Source organism: Sminthopsis crassicaudata, chromosome 6 (assembly GCF_048593235.1).
Source record: "Sminthopsis crassicaudata isolate SCR6 chromosome 6, ASM4859323v1, whole genome shotgun sequence".
In the NCBI taxonomy this organism is placed as follows: Eukaryota; Metazoa; Chordata; class Mammalia; order Dasyuromorphia; family Dasyuridae; genus Sminthopsis; species Sminthopsis crassicaudata.
Window position 1 is genome coordinate 165,840,910 of NC_133622.1, and position 19,285 is coordinate 165,860,194.

At 37.7% G+C, this 19,285-nt stretch overlaps 1 protein-coding gene and 1 long non-coding RNA gene across 2 annotated transcripts in view; one reads left to right on the forward strand and one right to left on the reverse strand.

Annotated features, from left to right (window-relative positions):
* The window catches only part of MOB1B (MOB kinase activator 1B), a 74,173-nt gene extending 57,676 nt beyond the window's left edge, over positions 1-16,497 (reverse strand). Inside the window, exon 1 of the mRNA XM_074274087.1 lies at positions 16,243-16,497. Within this exon, the coding sequence (XP_074130188.1) occupies positions 16,243-16,256 (14 nt within the window). The 5' untranslated portion in view covers positions 16,257-16,497. The remainder of the gene's footprint in view (positions 1-16,242) is intronic.
* Positions 16,498-16,586: 89 nt separating this feature from the next.
* On the forward strand, positions 16,587-18,774 carry LOC141546340 (uncharacterized). Its single transcript, XR_012483274.1, has 2 exons — positions 16,587-17,101; positions 17,138-18,774. It is a non-coding gene; the product is annotated as an uncharacterized LOC141546340 (long non-coding RNA).
* Positions 18,775-19,285: the final 511 nt, after the last annotated feature.

The window sequence follows — 19,285 nt, forward strand, 5'->3', positions numbered from 1 at the left end:
TGGCTAGAAGCTGGAAGATGAATGGATGTCCATCAATTGGAGAATGGTTGGGTAAACTATGGTATATGAATGTTATGGAATATTATTGTTCTATAAGAAATGACCAACAGGAGAAATACAGAGAGGCTTGGAGAGACTTACATCAACTGATGCTGAGTGAAACGAGCAGAACCAGAAGATCATTATACACTTCAACAATGATACTGTATGAGGATGTATGCTGATGGAAGTGGATTTCTTCAACATAGAGAAGAGCTAATCCAATTCCAATTGATTAATGATGGACAGAACCAGCTACATCCAGAAAAGGAACACTGGGAAATGAATGTAAACTGTTATTTTTACCTTCTGAATCCAATTCTTCCTGTGCAACAAAAAATTCGGTTCTACACACATATATTGTATCTAAATTATACTGTAATATATTTAACATATATAAGACTGCTTGCCATCTGGGGGAGGGGGTTGGGGGAGGAAGGGAAAAAATCTGAATAGAAGTAAGTGCAAGGGATAATGTTGTAAAAAATTACCCATGCATATGTACTGTCAAAAAATGTTATAATTATAAAATAAAATAAAAAATTAAAAAAAAAAAGATAATTTTACAATTGCATTTCAATATGAATGGTTTCTATCTAGTTTAAGCACTTAAAAACATTCTTCTGAGATAAGAGTCCATAATCTTCACCAGAAAATAGCCACAGGAGTCCATGATATTTCTTGTTGTAAAGCACTACTTTTTAAAGTGAGGATCCCCAAGGTCAAAATGATTTTCATAGTAACACTAAAATGTTTCAATATATGTTAACTACAGATATATATACACACATACATAAAAACCAATATTCCCTTTTTGGAGAGTGGGAGGTAGGAGGAACTCATTGCTCTCAATAATTATTAAAAGTATAAAGTCTGAGATGAAAAAATTTGAGAAATAAATGTTTATTTCTTTTTCTTTCTTTCTTTCTTTTTTTCTTTTTTTTTTTTTTTTGCTGAAGCAATTGGGGTTAAGTGACTTGCCCAGGGTCACACAGCTAGGAAGTGTTAACTGTCTGAGATCAGATTTGAACTCGGGTCCTCCTGAATTCAGGGCTGGTGCTCTATCCACTACGCCACCTAGCTGCCCTGAGAAACAAATGTTTAAAAAGAAATAGGAGGTGGCGCAGTGGATAGAGCACCAGCCCTGAATTCAGGAGGACCCGAGTTCAAATCTGATCTCAGACAGTTAACACTTCCTAGCTGTGTGACCCTGGGCAAGTCACTTAACCCCAGCCTCAGGGGGAAAAAAAGAAAAAAATAGGAAAGTTAAATAATTGTGTATTCTTGCTTCTCTCCCCAACTTCTTAAATCCCAAGTCTCCACTGATCTTCAAAAGATCTGCATGCTTACCTTTCCTCAAAGTCCATATCACAAAAGAGAGAAAATTAAACCATTTCATTCTATGATTTCTAAAAATACTGCCTCCAAAACCTGAGAAACAATTTTTTTACAGTCAGTATTTCTGATAAAATCTTTATTTCTAAAATATATAGGGAACTAAGTCAAATTTATAAGAATACAAGTCATTTCCCCAATTGAAAAATGGTCAAAGAATATGTATAGGCAGTTTTCAGGTGAAGAAATTAACTCTATAGACATATGAAAAAATGCTAGAAATCACTATTGATTATAGAGAAATGCAAATTAAAACAACTCTGAAGTACCACCTCACACCAATTAGATTGGTTAAGATGACAAAAAAAGAAAATGATAAATGTTGAAGAAGATGTGGGAAAACTGGAATACTATTGCATTGTCGGTGGAGTTATAAACTGAGCTAACCATTTTTGGAGAGCAAATTAGAACTATGTCCAAAAGGTTATAAAATTAGGCGTACCCTTTGACCCAGCAATAGCACTACTAGGTCTGTATCTAAAAGAGATCATAAAAAAGGGAAAGGATCCACATGTAGCAAAATATTTATGGCTAATTTGTGATGGCAAGGAGTTGAAAACTGAAGTTGGATGCCCATCAACAGGGGAACAATTGAACAAACTGCAGTATGTGAACTCAATGGAATACTATTGTTCTATAAGAAATAATAAGCAGGAAGATTTCAAAAATTCCTGGAAAATTTAATATGAACTGATGCTGAATGAAGTAAACAGAACCAGAAGAATACTATATACAATATAACAGTAACACTGTGCAATGATCAACTTTGACAGACTTAGCTCTTCTCAGCAATAAATAATAATTAAAGGCAATTCTATCTACATCTAGAGAAAGAACTATGGAGTCTGCAGATCAAAGTATGCAGATAAAAATATACTACATTCATTTTTTTTCTTTCTCATGGTTTTTCCTTTTTGTTTTGATTCTTCTTTCACAACACGGCTAATGTAGAAATATGTTGATTATACATGTATAACCTACATCAAATTCTCTGCCGGAAGGGAGAGAGTAAAATAATTAGGAAATCAAAATTTCATAAAAGTGAATTCTGAATACTATTTTTACATGTAATTGGTAAAAAATAGGATATTGGTTAAGGGGGGGGGGGGAAGACACCACAACTGATCTTTCAGCATTTGTGTTACATTTGTATTGTTACATTTCTCAAGCAGCTAAGGTTAGGCTAAAGCCTGGGGACCATCACCTTGATTCTCAGATACATCAAGTAACTTTCAAAGTCTTCACAAGTTTTGCTTCTAGCCTTAGTAATATCTACATAAACTAACTGTGGTTCCTAACATTTATTAGCTATGTGTAATTATGCCATTTACAGAAATATTATTACTCACAATATTATGTGAGAAAAAACAAATAAATTCTATCACAAGGCCCTGAAATAAAATAATGCCATGAAAAAGGGCTTTTTCAACTTTAAAGCACTCTGTTGTTTTTATCAGGGAGGACAATTTTGCATTTGATACTCTACTCTCAGAATTATATATATATCCATACAGCTATCTTTGTTCAGACATTTCACCCAATTCATCCAATTTTACCCACATTCAGATATATAACTCAAAGTAAAACTGTCATTTCCCTGGCTCCCTATTTGATAATACCTCAGTTCACTATTAAATTATCTAAGACAATCATGTATTCTCTGAGGAAATAGGCACTTGAATGCTCACTGCTATATAGTGTACTAATAAATTTTAATACCCTCAATTAAACTGTTTCTTGAAAGAGGACCCTGAGTTAATATAAAACATCAGGAGATAAGCAGAGCAAAATTGTAGAAAGCTTACACAGGGACAATTACTAACCCTTCCTCTCTCCCCAAAAAAAGGAAAGAAGAAAAACCTATTAAGGTATTTTGCTATTTATACTTAAACAGATGCTCTCTCAACATTTTCACAGAGAGCAATTTAATTCTGAAAGGGGCAAAAAAAGACTTTTTTTGTGAAAAAGGAAAAAGTTCCATCAACTGTCAAACAATGTAATATATACTACTACTTTCAGAGATAAACATTTCAATTCATGAGAAGAGTAGAAGAGGATTTTGGTTTGATCATAACTATTAAAATATGTGGGTAAAAAACCAGTTTTCAGGTGAAATTTGAGCCATTTGCTGTCAGAAAATGCAGTCATCTTGTAAAAACATCCATATTGAGGAAGATACCTTATTTATATGTGAAAAATTTGATGATTAAAAGGAGGTAAAGAAAGGACTTTTTTATTTATTAAAAACTAATAAAATGCAAGTTTTAAAAACAACAGTTTTCAAGGACACAATGTGATAGGACCACTTTAAGGGTTAGAGCTGCAAGGCATTATGGTACCTGAGCTAATTTGCATGTAACTAATTAAAGTTAATTCAATAATGTTGAATTTACAATTTTTTTTCATGGTGTTTCTAAGTCAAAAGAGGACCTGAAGACAAATAATGATCTAGAGAATGAGCTTCCCAGAGTGCAGCTTTCCAGGAAAGGCCAATGATATCAAAATCTGGAATCCAGAGTTGTGAGTCACTTTAATCAGTGGAATATATAGGTATCCACACTTCTGTGTGACAGGTGTAAGGCACTCTCACTACAGCCCAGTGGAACATCTGGAAAGCACCAAGTTTTACATGAAATAATGAAAGAGCATTTCTCCCCAACATCAATAAACTATAAAGCCCAGAGTAGTTAGTGCTTGAACAAGAGGTTGCTAAGTTAGCAAAGACTCTGTAGATATAAAACTTTGTAACCATACTTGTAAACTTGTGTTTTTCAGTGGATGACTTGGTATATTAAATATTCTTCACACAATTACATATGATGCTAAAAATGAAGTGGGCTATAAATAAACATTGGTAAAACCAAGCAGTTACCAATGACTCCCAGAAGTTAAAATGGCAGTCATATGGGGGAGGGGGGGAAGCTAAACTCAGTTTTCTCCTGTAAATTTATTTATTTATTTGCTGAGGCGATTGGGGTTAAGTGATCTGCCCAGAATCACACTGTTAGGCAGTGTTAAGTGTCTGAGGGCACATTTGAACTCAGGTCCTCCTGACTTCAGGGTTGGTGCTCTATCCACTGCACCACCTAGCTGCTGCATTCTACTGTAAATTTAAGAGGGAGAGGGGAAAAGAGTATATCCTAAACTCAAAAAAATAAAAATAAAAATAAAAAAATAAAAAAATAAAAGACTGACAAGTAGTATATATTCTGCTTCTCATGGTGTCTTATGAGATGTCACACTGACTGGGTATAAAGATGTTCCTTTACTAATTCTGTTTTAGTGACTTATTCAGAGGATTTGCAAGCAGAAAAGGGCAGGGAATGGGAGTGTGGGGGACAAGAGAAGAGCTTAATCTAATAAAATATAGATATTTCTGGGTCAGGGCTTGGAGCCAGAAAAAGCTAACTCTCCAGAAGACTATCTCTTCTACAAGAGTCACAACCCAAATGTATTTTTTTAGACATTCCAGATATACGCAGTATTTCAATTTATCCACAATGAACACTTTAATATAAAGAATAGAAAACAGAACTAGGACAATAAACAAAAGTTTATAATCCCTCATAAAGCCCAAGGTCACCCATCAAGCCAACAAGTACATGGGTGAAACTTGAACCCAAGTCTTCTGACTCCAGTGATGCTTTTTCTATTGAAACAGAAAAATACTGCCTAAAAAAATAAATGAGTCTTACAGCAGATCAACTCTGATGGATGTGGTTTTTCTCAACAATGAGGTGCCAATTCCAATTGATGTGTGATGGAGAGAGCCGTCTGTATCCAGAAAAAAAAACCATAGGGACTGAATGTGGATCATATTTAGTATTTTTGCCATTTTTGTTGTTGCTTCTTTGCTTTTTCTCCTTTTTGATTTGATTTTTCTTGTGCCGCATGATAAATGTGGAAATATGTATAGAAGAAATGCACATGTTTAACTACTACATTGGATTACTTGCTGGCTAGGGGAGAGGAGTGAGGGGAAAGGAGGGAGAAAAATTTGGAACACAAGATTTTGCAAGAGTAAATGTTGAAAACTTCTTTGCATATATTTTAAAAATAAGACACTATTAAAAAAATAAGTTTCTATCACTGAAAACCTTTAAAGTGAGACTAGAAGACTACTTAAAATGCTATAGAAGACAATCCTGAAATATAAGTTTAAATAAACCACATCTGATATAGGATTCCATGATTAGGACTAGATTATTTTCTTTTCTTTTCTTTTTTTTTTTTAATTCATTTTTCCAAATTATCCCCTCCCTCCTTCCACTCCCTCCCCCCGATGGCAGGTAATCCCATACATTTTACATGTGTTACAATATAACCTAGATACAATATATGTGTGTAAATACCATTTTCTTGTTGCACATTAATTATTAGCTTCGGAAGGTATAAGTAACCTGGGTACATAGACAGTAGTGCTAACAATTTACATTCGCTTCCCAGTGTTCCTTCTCTGGGTATAGTTATTTCTGTCCATCATTGATCAACTGGAAGTGAGTTGGATCTTCTTTATGTTGAAGATTTCCACTTCCATCAGAATACATCCACATACAGTATTGTTGTTGAAGTGTATAGTGATCTTCTGGTTCTGCTCATTTCACTCAGCAACAGTTGATTTAAGTCTCTCCAAGCCTCTCTGTATTCCTCCTGCTGGTCATTTCTTACAGAGCAATAATATTCCATAACCTTCATATACCACAATTTACCCAACCATTCTCCAATTGATGGACATCCATTCAACTTCCAGTTTCTAGCCACTATGAAAAGAGCTGCCACAAACATTTTGGCACATACAGGTCCCTTTCCACTCTTTAGTATTTCTTTGGGATATAATCCCAATAACAGCAATGCTGGGTCAAAGGGTATGCACAGTTTGACAACTTTTTGGGCATAGTTCCAAATTGCTCTCCAGAATGGCTGGATTCTTTCACAACTCCACCAACAATGTATCAGTGTCCCAGTTTTCCCACATCCCCTCCAACATTCATCATTATTTTTTATTTGTTCCTGTCATCTTAGCCAATCTGACAGGTGTATAGTGGTATCTCAGAGTTGTCTTAATTTGCATTTCTCTGATCAGTAGTGATTTGGAACACTCTTTCATATGAGTGGAAATAGTTTCAATTTCATCATCTGAGAATTGTCTGTTCATATCCCTTGACCTTTTATCAATTGGAGAATGGTTTGGTTTCCTATAAATCAGGGTCAGTTCTCTATATATTTTGGAAATGAGACCTTTGTCAGAACCTTTCCTTTTAAAAATATTTTCCCAATTTGTTACTTCCCTTCTAATCTTGTTTGCATTAGTATTGTTTGTACAGAAACTTTTTAGTTTGATGTAATCAAAATCTTCTATTTTGTGATCAATAATGATCTCTAATTCTCCTCTGGTCATAAATTCCTTCCTCCTCCACAGGTCTGAGAGGTAGACTATTCTCTGTTCCTCTAATCTATTTATGATATCATTCTTTATGCCTAAATCATGGACCCATTTTGATCTTAGGGACTAGATTATTTTCAAAGAGAAAACCAAGAGTCACTCAAAATCCCTGCAGCTCTCTTTGTGGAGAGCCTGTGTTCAGTATAAAAAGTAACTGCAGTTGATAAACTGATTTCCCTAAAGCCTTTCCCTAAAAGGTCCAACCATATAATTCACCATCCCACCCTAAATACCCTTAATTAATACTGGAATGGGGCAGCTAGGTGGCTTAGTGGATAGAGCACCAGCCTTGGATTCAGGAAGACCGGAATTCAAATTTGATCTCAGACACTTAACACTTCCTAGCTGTGTGACCCTGGGCAAGTCACTTAACCCCAGCCTCTGAAGAAGAAAAAAATTAATACTGGAGTGAAAAAAAAAATTACTTTCAAAAGTCTCTTATCTCAAGAAGCTTACCTTTTATCAAAGGAGACAATATCTACATAGATAAATATACACAAAATAAATGTAAAATCTAATTCAGATGTTATCCAATCTATGAAGCCTTTTCTGATCTCTCCAAGATAAAAATGATCTTCCATTAATCTCCTGCAGTACTTTGGCCCTCTCTTGTATATTTACCCTATTTTTAACAAGAAAGAGAAACAGACAAGACATCTCCCTTGAATTTAAGTTACAGAGAGAGTAAGGAGATAACTACTGTCTCTTTTAAGTGCCAGATAAGAAACAGATATTATTTCTATGGCTTTCAAAGCAGAGAAAGAATGCTGGCAGTCTTAAGTGTCCAAGCATCCATAAGTATAAAGGTGTCAGCTGATCAGTGAACTGATGGGGAACATCTCTCCCTCTCATGTTAGGGCCTGCTTTTCTGCCCTTTTATCTTTCAGTATTTCAGTGATAAATTTTAGAGAGAGTCTATGTTAAGTTGCTGAAGGTGGGACAGAGAGGAAGGTGATAGACAATTTTCGCTGGGGAAGATTTTTCAACTACCTCTCAAAGAGGATGTGGAAAAGATTTCACTTAATATTCAGACACACTAAATGGGATAATTCTGTACCAGACAAGTGAAAGCAACTATTGATTTTCCATTGTTTGAAGTGACTCGTTAATAACCATACATGCAGGGGGCAGCTAGGTGGTGCAGTGGATAGAGCACCAGCCTTGAATTCAGGAGAACCCAAGTTCAAATCTGGTCTCAGACACTTAGCACTTCCTAGCTGTGTAACCGTGGGCAAGTCACTTAACCCCAGCCTCAGGGGGAAAAAAAAAAAAACAACAACCACCATACATGCATACATACACTATTTGCATATCTTCATATTTATTGATTCTGTTAAATAAAATTATATATTGAATAATTTTAATAGGCAAACAGAATAATTACTATTGCGAAGGAAGTATTCTTCATTTCATTAAATAAAACTTAATGATTTGAGTAAAAGTTCAAGCTATTTAATTATCTAAGAAATAAATTATCCAAACATATCAACCTAGTTTGTTCTAAAGGTGGAGAATTCATAAATTAAATACATAGCAACAAGTCAAGGCTGACGGTGGAATGAAAACCTAAAAGAGTACGTATGGTCAGACTCCAGACTCCTACAAGCTGTTACATATCAGAATCAAATTCCCAGCTGTCACATGTAAAAGAGGGGGAAGGCCTGGCTTCCTATTAAACCTGTTACATGAAGATTCATGTGTTTGTCAAGGACAAACTGAGTTCAAACTCAGAGATTGTTACCTATTAAAACTATCATAAGATCCACTCAACTCTAACAACCAATCAACAATTACTTGTAAGGAACTATGAAACACCCAAGCAAGAGTCTTACTTGAAGATCTTATCAACTGCCATGGATTTAATTATCTCCAGGAAAATAACTTGAACATCTCTACAGCCAGCTTTGATCTTTCCTGCTAGTCCCCAGTTTCCAACTGCTACTGTTCTGAAGTGGACGTCCCATACACATCTCAACCTCACATGTCCAAAGAAAGAACTTCCTTTCTCAAACTTTCCAGTCATCCAAGACGAAAACCTTGGTCTCATTTTTGACTCCTCATTCTCATTCATCTCACATATTAAATCCATTGTCAAATCTTCTCTTTGTACCTTCTCTCAACTTGTACAAATGACAAACTCATTTGGATTCTTACCACTTCTTGGCTAATTGATTGCAATAACTTCCTAAATGGTCTCCCTGTTTTCAAGTCTCTCCCCACTTCAATCCATCCTCCACAGGGCTGACAAAACAAATAAAAGCAATCATGTCACTTCCCTACTCAAAAACTCCAATAGCTCCCTATTGCTTCTAGGTTCAAAGATAAATCCTATTTAGCTTTTAAAGTTCTGTCATAACCTGACTCTATTCTTTCCCATCTTACTATACTCCTTCTTCCCTCACTCTGTGGTCTATCCAAACTGGCTTTTCTCTATCACTGCCACAGAGTACTCCATTTCCTCTGTCTAAGCCTTTGTCCTCCTTCCTGGAAGATAACTATCCCAGCCTTCTTTTTTAGAATTCCTGGTTCTCTTCAAAATTCAGCACAAATGACACCTTCTGCTTGAGTTCTTTATCTATTTCCTCTTTTTCATTCCCCAGCTGATAATAGACTTCATTCACAATATAACCTTGCATGTGCCTTGAATATACCTACATATAGGCTTCTTGTTTCTGCCACTAAAACAAGTTCTCTGAAATCTTGTTTTGTATCCCCAATTCTTGGCAGTTTGGGGCACTTAGCAGGCACTCAATAAATACTTACATCATAACAGAGAATTTGCAAGGAAGACCCCTCTAAATAGTGCAACAGTTTTGTAATTGTAACCACTGCTAAAATGGGAAAAAGGAGGGGGGGAGGGGGCAGAGTTACAAATTCCAGAAAAATCACCCTTTAGGTCTGAGCCTTTATTCACAATTACTAACAGCTCAGACAGTTTCTGTTTAGGAGAGAATGCCAAAAAATCCTGAAGGTCCCTGAAGGTCCAAGCCAATGCCAAGGTTGCCCAAAACATCTTGGATGATGACAGCCTGTATGTAATAAAGTTATCATCACTCTAGTGCTCCAGGACACCTGATCTCCAAGGTCTCTCTAGTCTCTGATTGATTCTGATGTTTGCCATTTCATTATGATCTCATTCTGATCCCACAGTAGGTCAGCCATATACATTTCCTACCATATCTTTGCAAATTTACAGCCAGAGCTGTCACTAGCCCAAAGTCACAAACCCAGAAACTGCAGAAAAGGAGAATGCTGCCCTCCTGCTGCCCCATTTTGTATCATTAATGCCCACACTGCCCAATAATAGCACACTGGACTTACAGTTTTACCTTTCATCAGCTTCTTCAAATTTTCTTCAAAGATGATATCTTTGGCCACACCAACTTTCATCCTCCAAGCCAGAACACACACACACACACACACACACACACACACACACACACACACACACACACACTCTCTCTCTCTCTCTCTCTCTCTCTCTCTCTCTCTCTCACTCTCACTCTCACTCTCTCTCTCTCTCTCTCACTCTCTCTCTTTCACTCTCTCTCTCTGTCTCTGCTATGGAAAGAACATGACTACGGCCTGAGAGGCTTTGGGTTAAAATTTCAACTACAGTTTAGGTACCTACTTCCAAAACCCTGTATAACCAGGGAAGAATCATTTTAATCTCTAAAGGCCTCAGCTTATTCAGCTATATAAAAGATAAGTTGGTCTAGGTCACTTTTAAATATAATTCTATAAAAATCTTGATTGCCTAATATAATGCCCCATTCTGCCAGTTACAGGTTAAAGAAAACCTTGAGTTTTAAGCTCATCCCTGTTCTATCTATCTTGGCAAACACAACGGTCACCAGATCAGTTTCTATTCAGTCTTGGATGGCACCAGGTCTCAATTATAGAACATTTTCTTCTTGTAGCATAAACAACAAATCTTTTTGAAGTCAAGTTTTTCTGCTACCACCAATTCTTTACAAAACATTTTAGAGACTTACTATAAAAAGCTTGAGATTTACTTAGTACAGGATCAACAAATAAAGTTTTTCTTAAATCCCTGCATCTGCTACCTGAACATTCAGCATTTCTGCTTTTTTCCTTCTGATGATAAATAAATAAATTTATAAAATATAATATATAAATAATTTATGATATATAAATAATATATAATATAATTTATAAAATATAATAATATAATAAAGGATGCAGAATCAACTCTACAAAAGTAAGGTTCCCTCAAGCCCCCAATCACACTTTAATCTCATTTCCCTAGCTAATGCACACTCCGAATGAAGAGCTAAGTGCTACCTTTAGGCCTTGTAAACTTCTCAAGAAGTCATGAATCAGCTCCTTCTAAAACTTCTTCCTCCTTGTGGCTCTCATATTCTCACTAGTCAACCTCCTCAGCAGGAATTCTCCTTAAGCAACAGTACTCCTCAAGAGTACTGTTTTAAGAAATAAAAGATTTATTAATGAAGAGACCTCCCTCTGTGATTCCCAACAGCATTCCTAGAACCTGTCATTCCCTTTTAGCACCTCTCATTCCCTTTCACAGGAGTTCACATTTCTACACAAATTAGTGAACAAAGTTTAATGCCCTATTAAAACTTTATATTATACTAAAACTTCTTGGGATATCCCATTATACACTCCCAGTGATCAGGATGCATTCTTATTAAATCAAGAAGCATTTATTAAGCACCTACTATGTGCCAGGCTCTGTTCAAGGACAAGAAAAAGTGAAACAACTTCAGTACCCAAGGAGTGCTATTGGACAGGTAGAATGCAACATGACCATATAGAATTGCATATAAAACATTAACAATAAATACAATAATGAATGGGATAAGGGGAAAGGACTAGCAATTTGGAGAAGGGAGAAAGAAAGGCTTCCTGATTTTAACTGAAATAAGTAATTTTAAGACGCAGAGATGAGGACAATCCATCATGGGAAACAGTGCAATGGTAAGGTGGTCCAGGGAGATGATGGCTAAGGATCAACAAAATAATCTAGCAGACCACAGAGTGAAGAAAGGGAGACATGTGCAATAAGGCTAGAAAGGTAGGTTGGGGCCAGGTTGGGGCTTGAAAAGACTAATAGAGGAGTTTATATTGATCATAAAAGTAAAAAAGAAGGAGCCACTAACATTTATTACTCAGGGAATGACATGTTTAGAAACTTTAGTAGTGAACGAACTAATTTTTCACGTTAAAATACTGAAGAGCATCTTGCTAAATATTAAGTAAATGGTTGAAAACCTTAATGAAGATTTTTACTTCTTGCTCAGTTCTTAGGGAAGAAGTAGCAACATGTAAGAAATGATAGTTAGAAATCTCCTGACAACAAAAATATGGAAAGATTTCTTCTTCCAATGCTCTCCCCAACTCCCTATACTCCAAATTGAGACTGACTTCTCTATCAATTATCAAAGACTATAGAATGAACACATTTCCAAGAGGTAAACCAAGAGAACAGACTCTATAGGCACATCACTGAGAGTGCAATAGTCAAGGATCATGAAGAGAGTTTTTAACTACAGGATTTCAAAGTTGTCAACACATTTAAGGAGTCTCTATGTTGTATTAACATTAGATTATAAAGCATTAGGAAGATAAGAACAAACAAAAGCAATTATTTGAGATTTGCAATGCTTCCTTTTACAATGCTATAAATATGAAGAGCCAAGTAAAACTGTAGCTGACTATGATGCTGGCATAAGGATCCAGGACTAATATCATGTTAGAAAACCAACTATATCCTACAATGCTATTATTGTGTGCAGTTGGGAGTATTTCTAGGGCCTTGATTTGATCTCTGGCTTTTTAAGGATAAAGAATAGAAGGATAACAGGAGTCAAGAGAGGAGAATTCTATTCCCAATTCAGGTACTAACCTGTGTGACCTTGGGCAGATATTGACCTTTCCTCAGGTCATTCTTTATCTACAGAACAAGAAAGTACTCCATATTCCCTATCAATTGGGGAATAACTAAATAAACTGTAGTATATGAATGTAAATAAACTGTAGTATGTGAATGTAATGAAATAGTATTGTGAGAAAGGAGAAGAGATTTCAGAATATCCTGGAAAGCAGAAAGTGATGCAGAGTAAAAGAAGCAAATCCCAGAGAATAATTTGTACAATGATAACATTGTAAAGAAAAATCACTCTGAAAGATTGAAAACCAAAGCAAATAACAACCACATACCCAAAAGACTGTGAGCAAGTATGTTACTCTTTGGAGATACACATTTTTAAACATAGCTACTCTGGATGTTTTACTTCACTATGTTTATGTGTTCCAAGGTGTTTTCTTTCTATTTTAATTGAGGAAAGAAGAATGGCAATGGTGATGCTAAAAAAAGAAAAGGAAAAAAAAAAAAAACTACAAGGGGAACACTGAAATATTTTTAGAAGCAAATAAGAAGGAAATAGAAACTAGAAGAGAAGTTAAGTCACGGGTAGAAATCATGTGTTTTTCCATAAAAATGCTTCTCATGCAAATCTTTTTTATCATCTTATTGGTATATGGAATTTGAGGAGTGTTTGTAAAATTAAGAATAGGAAATTTTCCTCCCAAGTTTCTCCTAGCTTCATAATTCTATGAATAAGTGAGGCACATTAAAAATGAAATTGTATTGGCTTCCCTGCTTTCCTTCAGGTCTCAGCTAAAAATCCATCTTCTCTAAGAAGCCTTTCACAATCCCCCCTCAATGTTATACTTTCTCCTTCAGATGATCACCAATTTACCATGAATATAGTTTGCTTATACAGAGTTGTTCAAACTCCCCCTTTAAACTGTGAGATCTCAAAGAGCAGAGCCTGTCTTTGTACCCCCAATACTTAATCAATGTTTGCTGTCTTGACTATCTGCATTTGGAAAAAAGCAGTAAGATTATTTTCACTGTTATCTTCTGCCAAAAGACTCTTTACTCCTTCAGCCCACTAAGCTTTTTACTGAGTAGAATGCACTAATAATTTATAATGGCCACAGTTACATCAGCTGCCTCACTTTAGAGCCTTCCAATTTCTAATGCAATCAGCACTCCAAATCAGCAACTCTTAAATTAAAAGGCCTGCCTGTATTGATTACATCTGGAATCAGAAAACTTTTTTACATAGACGGTTAAGCCCCAGATTATTTTTACCTTCTGAATCCAATTCTTCCTTTGCAACAACAACAAAAATTCGGTTCTGTACATATATATTGTACCTAGGATATACTATAAGATATTTAATTATATGGGAATGCCTGCCATCTAGGGAAGGGGGTAGAGGGGAGGGGAAAAAATTCGGAACAGAAGGGAGTACAAGGGATAATGTTGTAAAAAAAAAAATTACCTATGCATATGTACTGTCAAAAAAAAATGTTATAATTATAAAATTAATTTAAAAAAAAAATAGATGGTTAAGATCCAGGCCCTGTTCTGGGACAGAGCACAATTTCCACTTAAGAAACCTAAACAGGAAATACACTTAAGAGAAGGAATTTTAAGCTTAAGAATCAAGTACACTAAATGTGTCTTCACATAATCAGAAGCAGAACTCAGAAGATTATATGTAGATTTAATACTCTAAGGAACCTCAGTCATTGGCTTTAACATCCCTCATTTGACAGATGAAACTGAGGGAAACCCAGAAAGGTTAATGAAGTTGTGCTCACCAGAAATTTGTATTACTTTTATGTCTATATACTATATTACTGTAGTCTATTACTATATACTATATTACTGTAGTCTATTACTATGTACTATATTACTGTAGTCTATTACTACATACTATATTACTACAGTAAGTAGTAGCAAGGGTTCATACTTATTTAAAATTTTACCTGGATACCCCCCAAAATTATATATTAAATATGAATGCTGTAGGTTAAAAGAGAAGTGAAACTATCTTAGGTTTCCATGATGCCAATTTACTGAAAACTAGGAAAAGGATAAGAATGAAACTAGAAAGGGCTGTTCTCGGAGACTTTCTTCACAAGCCCTTCTCTCTGCACTTATTATTAGCATTTCATGGTCACAGACTAATCATGGGCAAATTGTAATTCATTCATCAAAGCAATGGATATGAAATTGAGACCATGATTCTTGCTCCAATCTCAGACCAGTTTTTTGTTCTTTTTTAAGAGTGGATAGGATAGAATTGGTATGCTCTGCTTCAGGGATCACCAAGAGCTGGACATGACTGAATGACAATAATAGCCCATTCTACACTCTAAGAAAAAAAATATTCTCTTCTCTTCTTCCCCAAACACTTTTAAACAAATTCTAGTACAGGAAAAAAAAAATAGACACGTAGTAGTCATAAGTATTCTATAAAGGCTGCATTGATGATACAAGCCGCACAAATAGCAGGCACAAGTTCTGTCAATGGGCTTGATGATATTGGTGGGCTGACCAAACTGGTCTTTTTGGGTGTTTGCAAATGAAAACAGAACTATCTTCTGTGCTGAGGAGCCTCCTCTAGCCGGGTGACCTTAGATAAGTCTGCAGTACTCATTTGTTTTAGGAGGGGCTGTACTGCATGTGTGTACATGCTTGTCTCCCCCATCAGACCGCAGCTTCTTGAGTTAAGGGATCTCTTACACACTGACTTCATTAATAGAGTTCCCCTGGCTTCCGGACTAAAATCTCTTCTTTTACACACAGCCTTTCCCACTGCGCCTGCCCATCCCAGCTCGTTTATCCTCTGTCCAGTTAGTAGGTCATAGTTTGCACACCGTTTCCCCCACCGGATGGTGAGGTCCCCGGAGGGCAGGAGATAGTTTTGCTTTAGTTTGTATCCTTGGCCCGACGAGTGTGTGTGTGTGTGTGTGTGTGTGTGTGTGTGCATATGGCTGCACAGTCATCTATCGCTGTACACACACATGTGATCTATGCAGAAAGTAAATGTACGCATGTGCATGTATCTAGACATGTGTGCTCACATGCCCACATAGCTCTACACTCACATACAAACCTGCCCCTATAACATAGACTCCCACACCCACCTATCTCTCTCTATATGCAATGTGTAAACATGCACAGTCATACATCCACACATGCAGCAGATGCTGAATGACTGATACTTATACACACACATAAGGGCACACAGACACACACGTGTAGAGCAAGCAAGGAGGTCCGAGCTCTAGGGTGACCCCTCCCCCACCCCGCTTTCCCAGCCCGGGAAGGAGTGGCTAGGGGCGGGGCTGCAGTCACGGTGTGGGGGCAGGAATAGGGAGGGGAAGGAACCCAAGCGGGGGTCCGGAGAAGTCACCAGAGCCAAGCCCGGAGGCCTCAACAGCCGGGCACCCCGAGGGGCCCAGGGACAAAGGGGCAGGAGCGGCGCAGGCGGGGCGGGGGCGCGGCAGCTGCTACTCACAACAAGAAGCTCATGTCGGACGCGGCGGGGGCGCGGCGGCACCGGCGGCGGGGCGGAGTGCGGGGGCGGCACCGGGCCGTGGCTCGAGCTTGGCTCGTTCCCGAGGCGGGGAGCGGAGAGTGCGCGGCCCGAGTCCCTCAGGGGAGGGGGCGGAGGCGGAGGAGAAGAAGGAGGAGGGGCCGTTGGCTCCAATCGCCTCAGCCGCCGCCGCCGCCGCCTCCCTCTGTCCTTCCCGGCTTCCTTCCCAGCCGCCGCTGGCTAGCCCCGCCTCCTGAGGAGCTCTCGCGAGATCTCACGAGAGGCCTGCGTCCCTATCGTATCGCCCCCAACCACTCCGAGGCCCCGTCCCTTATCTTCCCGGAAGGCGGGACAAGAGGAGGGTTTGGAATTGAGGCGGGCTCAGAGTCGGGGTAAGGGGCGTGGTTAGAGAAGGAAGGCCCCGCCCCGTAATCTCTTTGGACTAGGGGGAAAAAGATGGGTAGCCAAAGCAAAGGCACCAAAGTGTGTAGTGGGTGCAAGGCGGAGTGCGCAGCCGGCCCTCTGAGCGCCTCGGGTTAATGTGCCAGGGGCGCTTTTATATCTCGGAAGCTCGGCTAATGCGGCGGGTTAGCGTTGGGTTTTTGTTTTGTCTCTAGGCTTAAAGTGATGGAGAAAAGGTTAATGATACAGGTCATATTTCAGAGGGAGCTGCAGAAACATTTTAATTTCTCAGAGAGCCTTCCCCTGTCCCTGGGTATGAAGAATGATGGCTAGTATTACATAGGTATTAAAGCTTTTCAAATGTTAGTTGATTGATTCTCTCTTTCGAGGGAGATGCTGTTGTCCCCATTTTACAGATGAGGAAATAGACAGGAAATAGGTAAGTGATTTGCCCACGGAAATAGACAGGAAATAGGTAAGTGATTTGCCCACAGTCACATTGCCGGTGAGTGTCGGGCAAAATTTGAACTCAGATCTCTGGGGCGCCATTCCGCCTGCGTTGTGAGGAACCCTCAGGAACTTGTCCTTTTTTTTTCTTCAAATTAGAAACTCCACGGTTTGAAGTTCACTTAAGTGAACTAAGTGAAACGAGCAGAACCAGGAGGTCATTATACGCTCGGTTCTAGCCATTGATGGTATAAAGGTATCGAGTCTTCTATTTCTTTTTTTTTTTTTTTTTTTTGGGGGGGGGGTGCGCGCGTGCATCCAACAAGTACGTTCATTCTTACCTGCATGAATTCCGTCCTTGGTCAGCTGTCTATCATCCCTGGGTAACTGAAGTCCCCAAAGTCCAAATTCCATTCTTAGCTAACCGGTTATTTCCCAAACCAGTCTTTTTTCTTATTAAAATTCTTTGCCTCGGGGCAGCTAGGTGGCGCAGTGGATAGAGCACCGGCCTTGAATTCAGGAGGAACCGAGTTCAAATGTGGCCTCAGACACTTAACACTTCCTAGCTGTTTGACCCTGGGTAAGTCACTTCACCCCAGCCTCAGGGAAAAAAAAGAGCTAATCATAGTACTGGGAGACAGTTAAAAAAAAAAAAATTCCCTGTCATTTCTGTAAGAGAGTAGGACACAGATCAACATCTACCAAGGGTGTCTGACTCATAAAAGTGCACACCTTGTAATTGTGTCGAATTCATTGGGAGACTTATTAAAGAGGGGCTTCCCTAATGTTCCCCTGATCATCCCTGTAATAGGGAAATAAAGGGCAAAAGTGACTAGAAATAGCATTCCTGGCATGGGGGATAACTAGAACAAAGGTACAGAAATGGAGGATGAAGCTGCATAATCTGGCACCATCTTCCTTTTAACATTAGTTGCAGCAACTTAGTTGCAGCATTCCTCTGTGCTATGTCCTTGCGACTTAATGGGAGAAGCCACAGACAAGAAAAGATGTAGAACACGATTTTTCAAGGGTGAATGTTGAAAACTATCTTTGCATGTATTTTGAAAAATAAAAAGCTAATTATTATTTTTAAAAGACATGGAGAGCATAAATTGAGACAAAAAGGATAGAAAATGGTCTAATTTAGCTAAAGTATGTAGTGAGGAGAATTGCACATGTTTAACAGGTTGAATTACTTGCTATGTAGGGGAGGGGAAAGGTGGGGAGGGAGGGAGAAAAATTTGGAACAAAAGGTTTTACTAGGGATGAATGTTGAAATTTATCTTTACGTGTATTTTGAAAAATAAAAAGGTATTATTATAAAGTATGTAGTGAGGGGAAGGGGGATACATTATAATATTATAATATATAATGTTAAAAGAAAGATGGTCCCAGATTATACAGCTCCATTTCTGTACCTTTGTACTAGGTATTCCTCATGCCAGGAATGCTATTTCTATTCACTTTTGCCCTTTATTTCCCTAGCTTCCTTCAAGACTCAGTTTATACATGTATTTTAACATATTTAATGTATTGGACTACCTGCCATCTAGGGGAGGGGTGTGAGAAGGAGGGGAAAATTTGAAACAAAAGATTTTGCAAGGGTCAATGTTGAAAAATTACCCTTGCATATGTTTTGTAAATAAAAAGCTCTAATAAAAAAAATAAATTAAAAAAAAAAAGACTCAACTTATTGCATTGGGGGGAAAAAACCTCTTCCAGCTTCCACAGAAGCATTCCTAACCCATTTTGTGTTCTATGCCTCTTTGACAATTGGTGAAGCTTATGGACTCTTTCTCAGAATGATAGTTCATAGCAGGTAGTCCAATACATAAAATAGTTAACCAAAAACCAATTATATAGAAATATAATTGCCAAAATATTTTTTTAAAAAACAAGGTAATAGATCCTAATTACATTCTAGTGCTTTTCCCTTCTCCCTTCTGAGATTACCTTCTTGTATGTTTATTTATTTATTTACATGTTTTCTCTCTGGTTATAGTGTGAGCTCCTTGAAAACAGGAATTGTTTTTTTTTGTTTTGTTTTGTTTTGTTTGTCTCTTGTGCTTAACAAAGTGCCTGGCACATGGTAAGCATGTAAGCAGTTTTTGTTTATTTGCTTATTTTGTTTTACTGGATCATTGACATGCCTTTAAGATTGAGACTTGCCATCTTG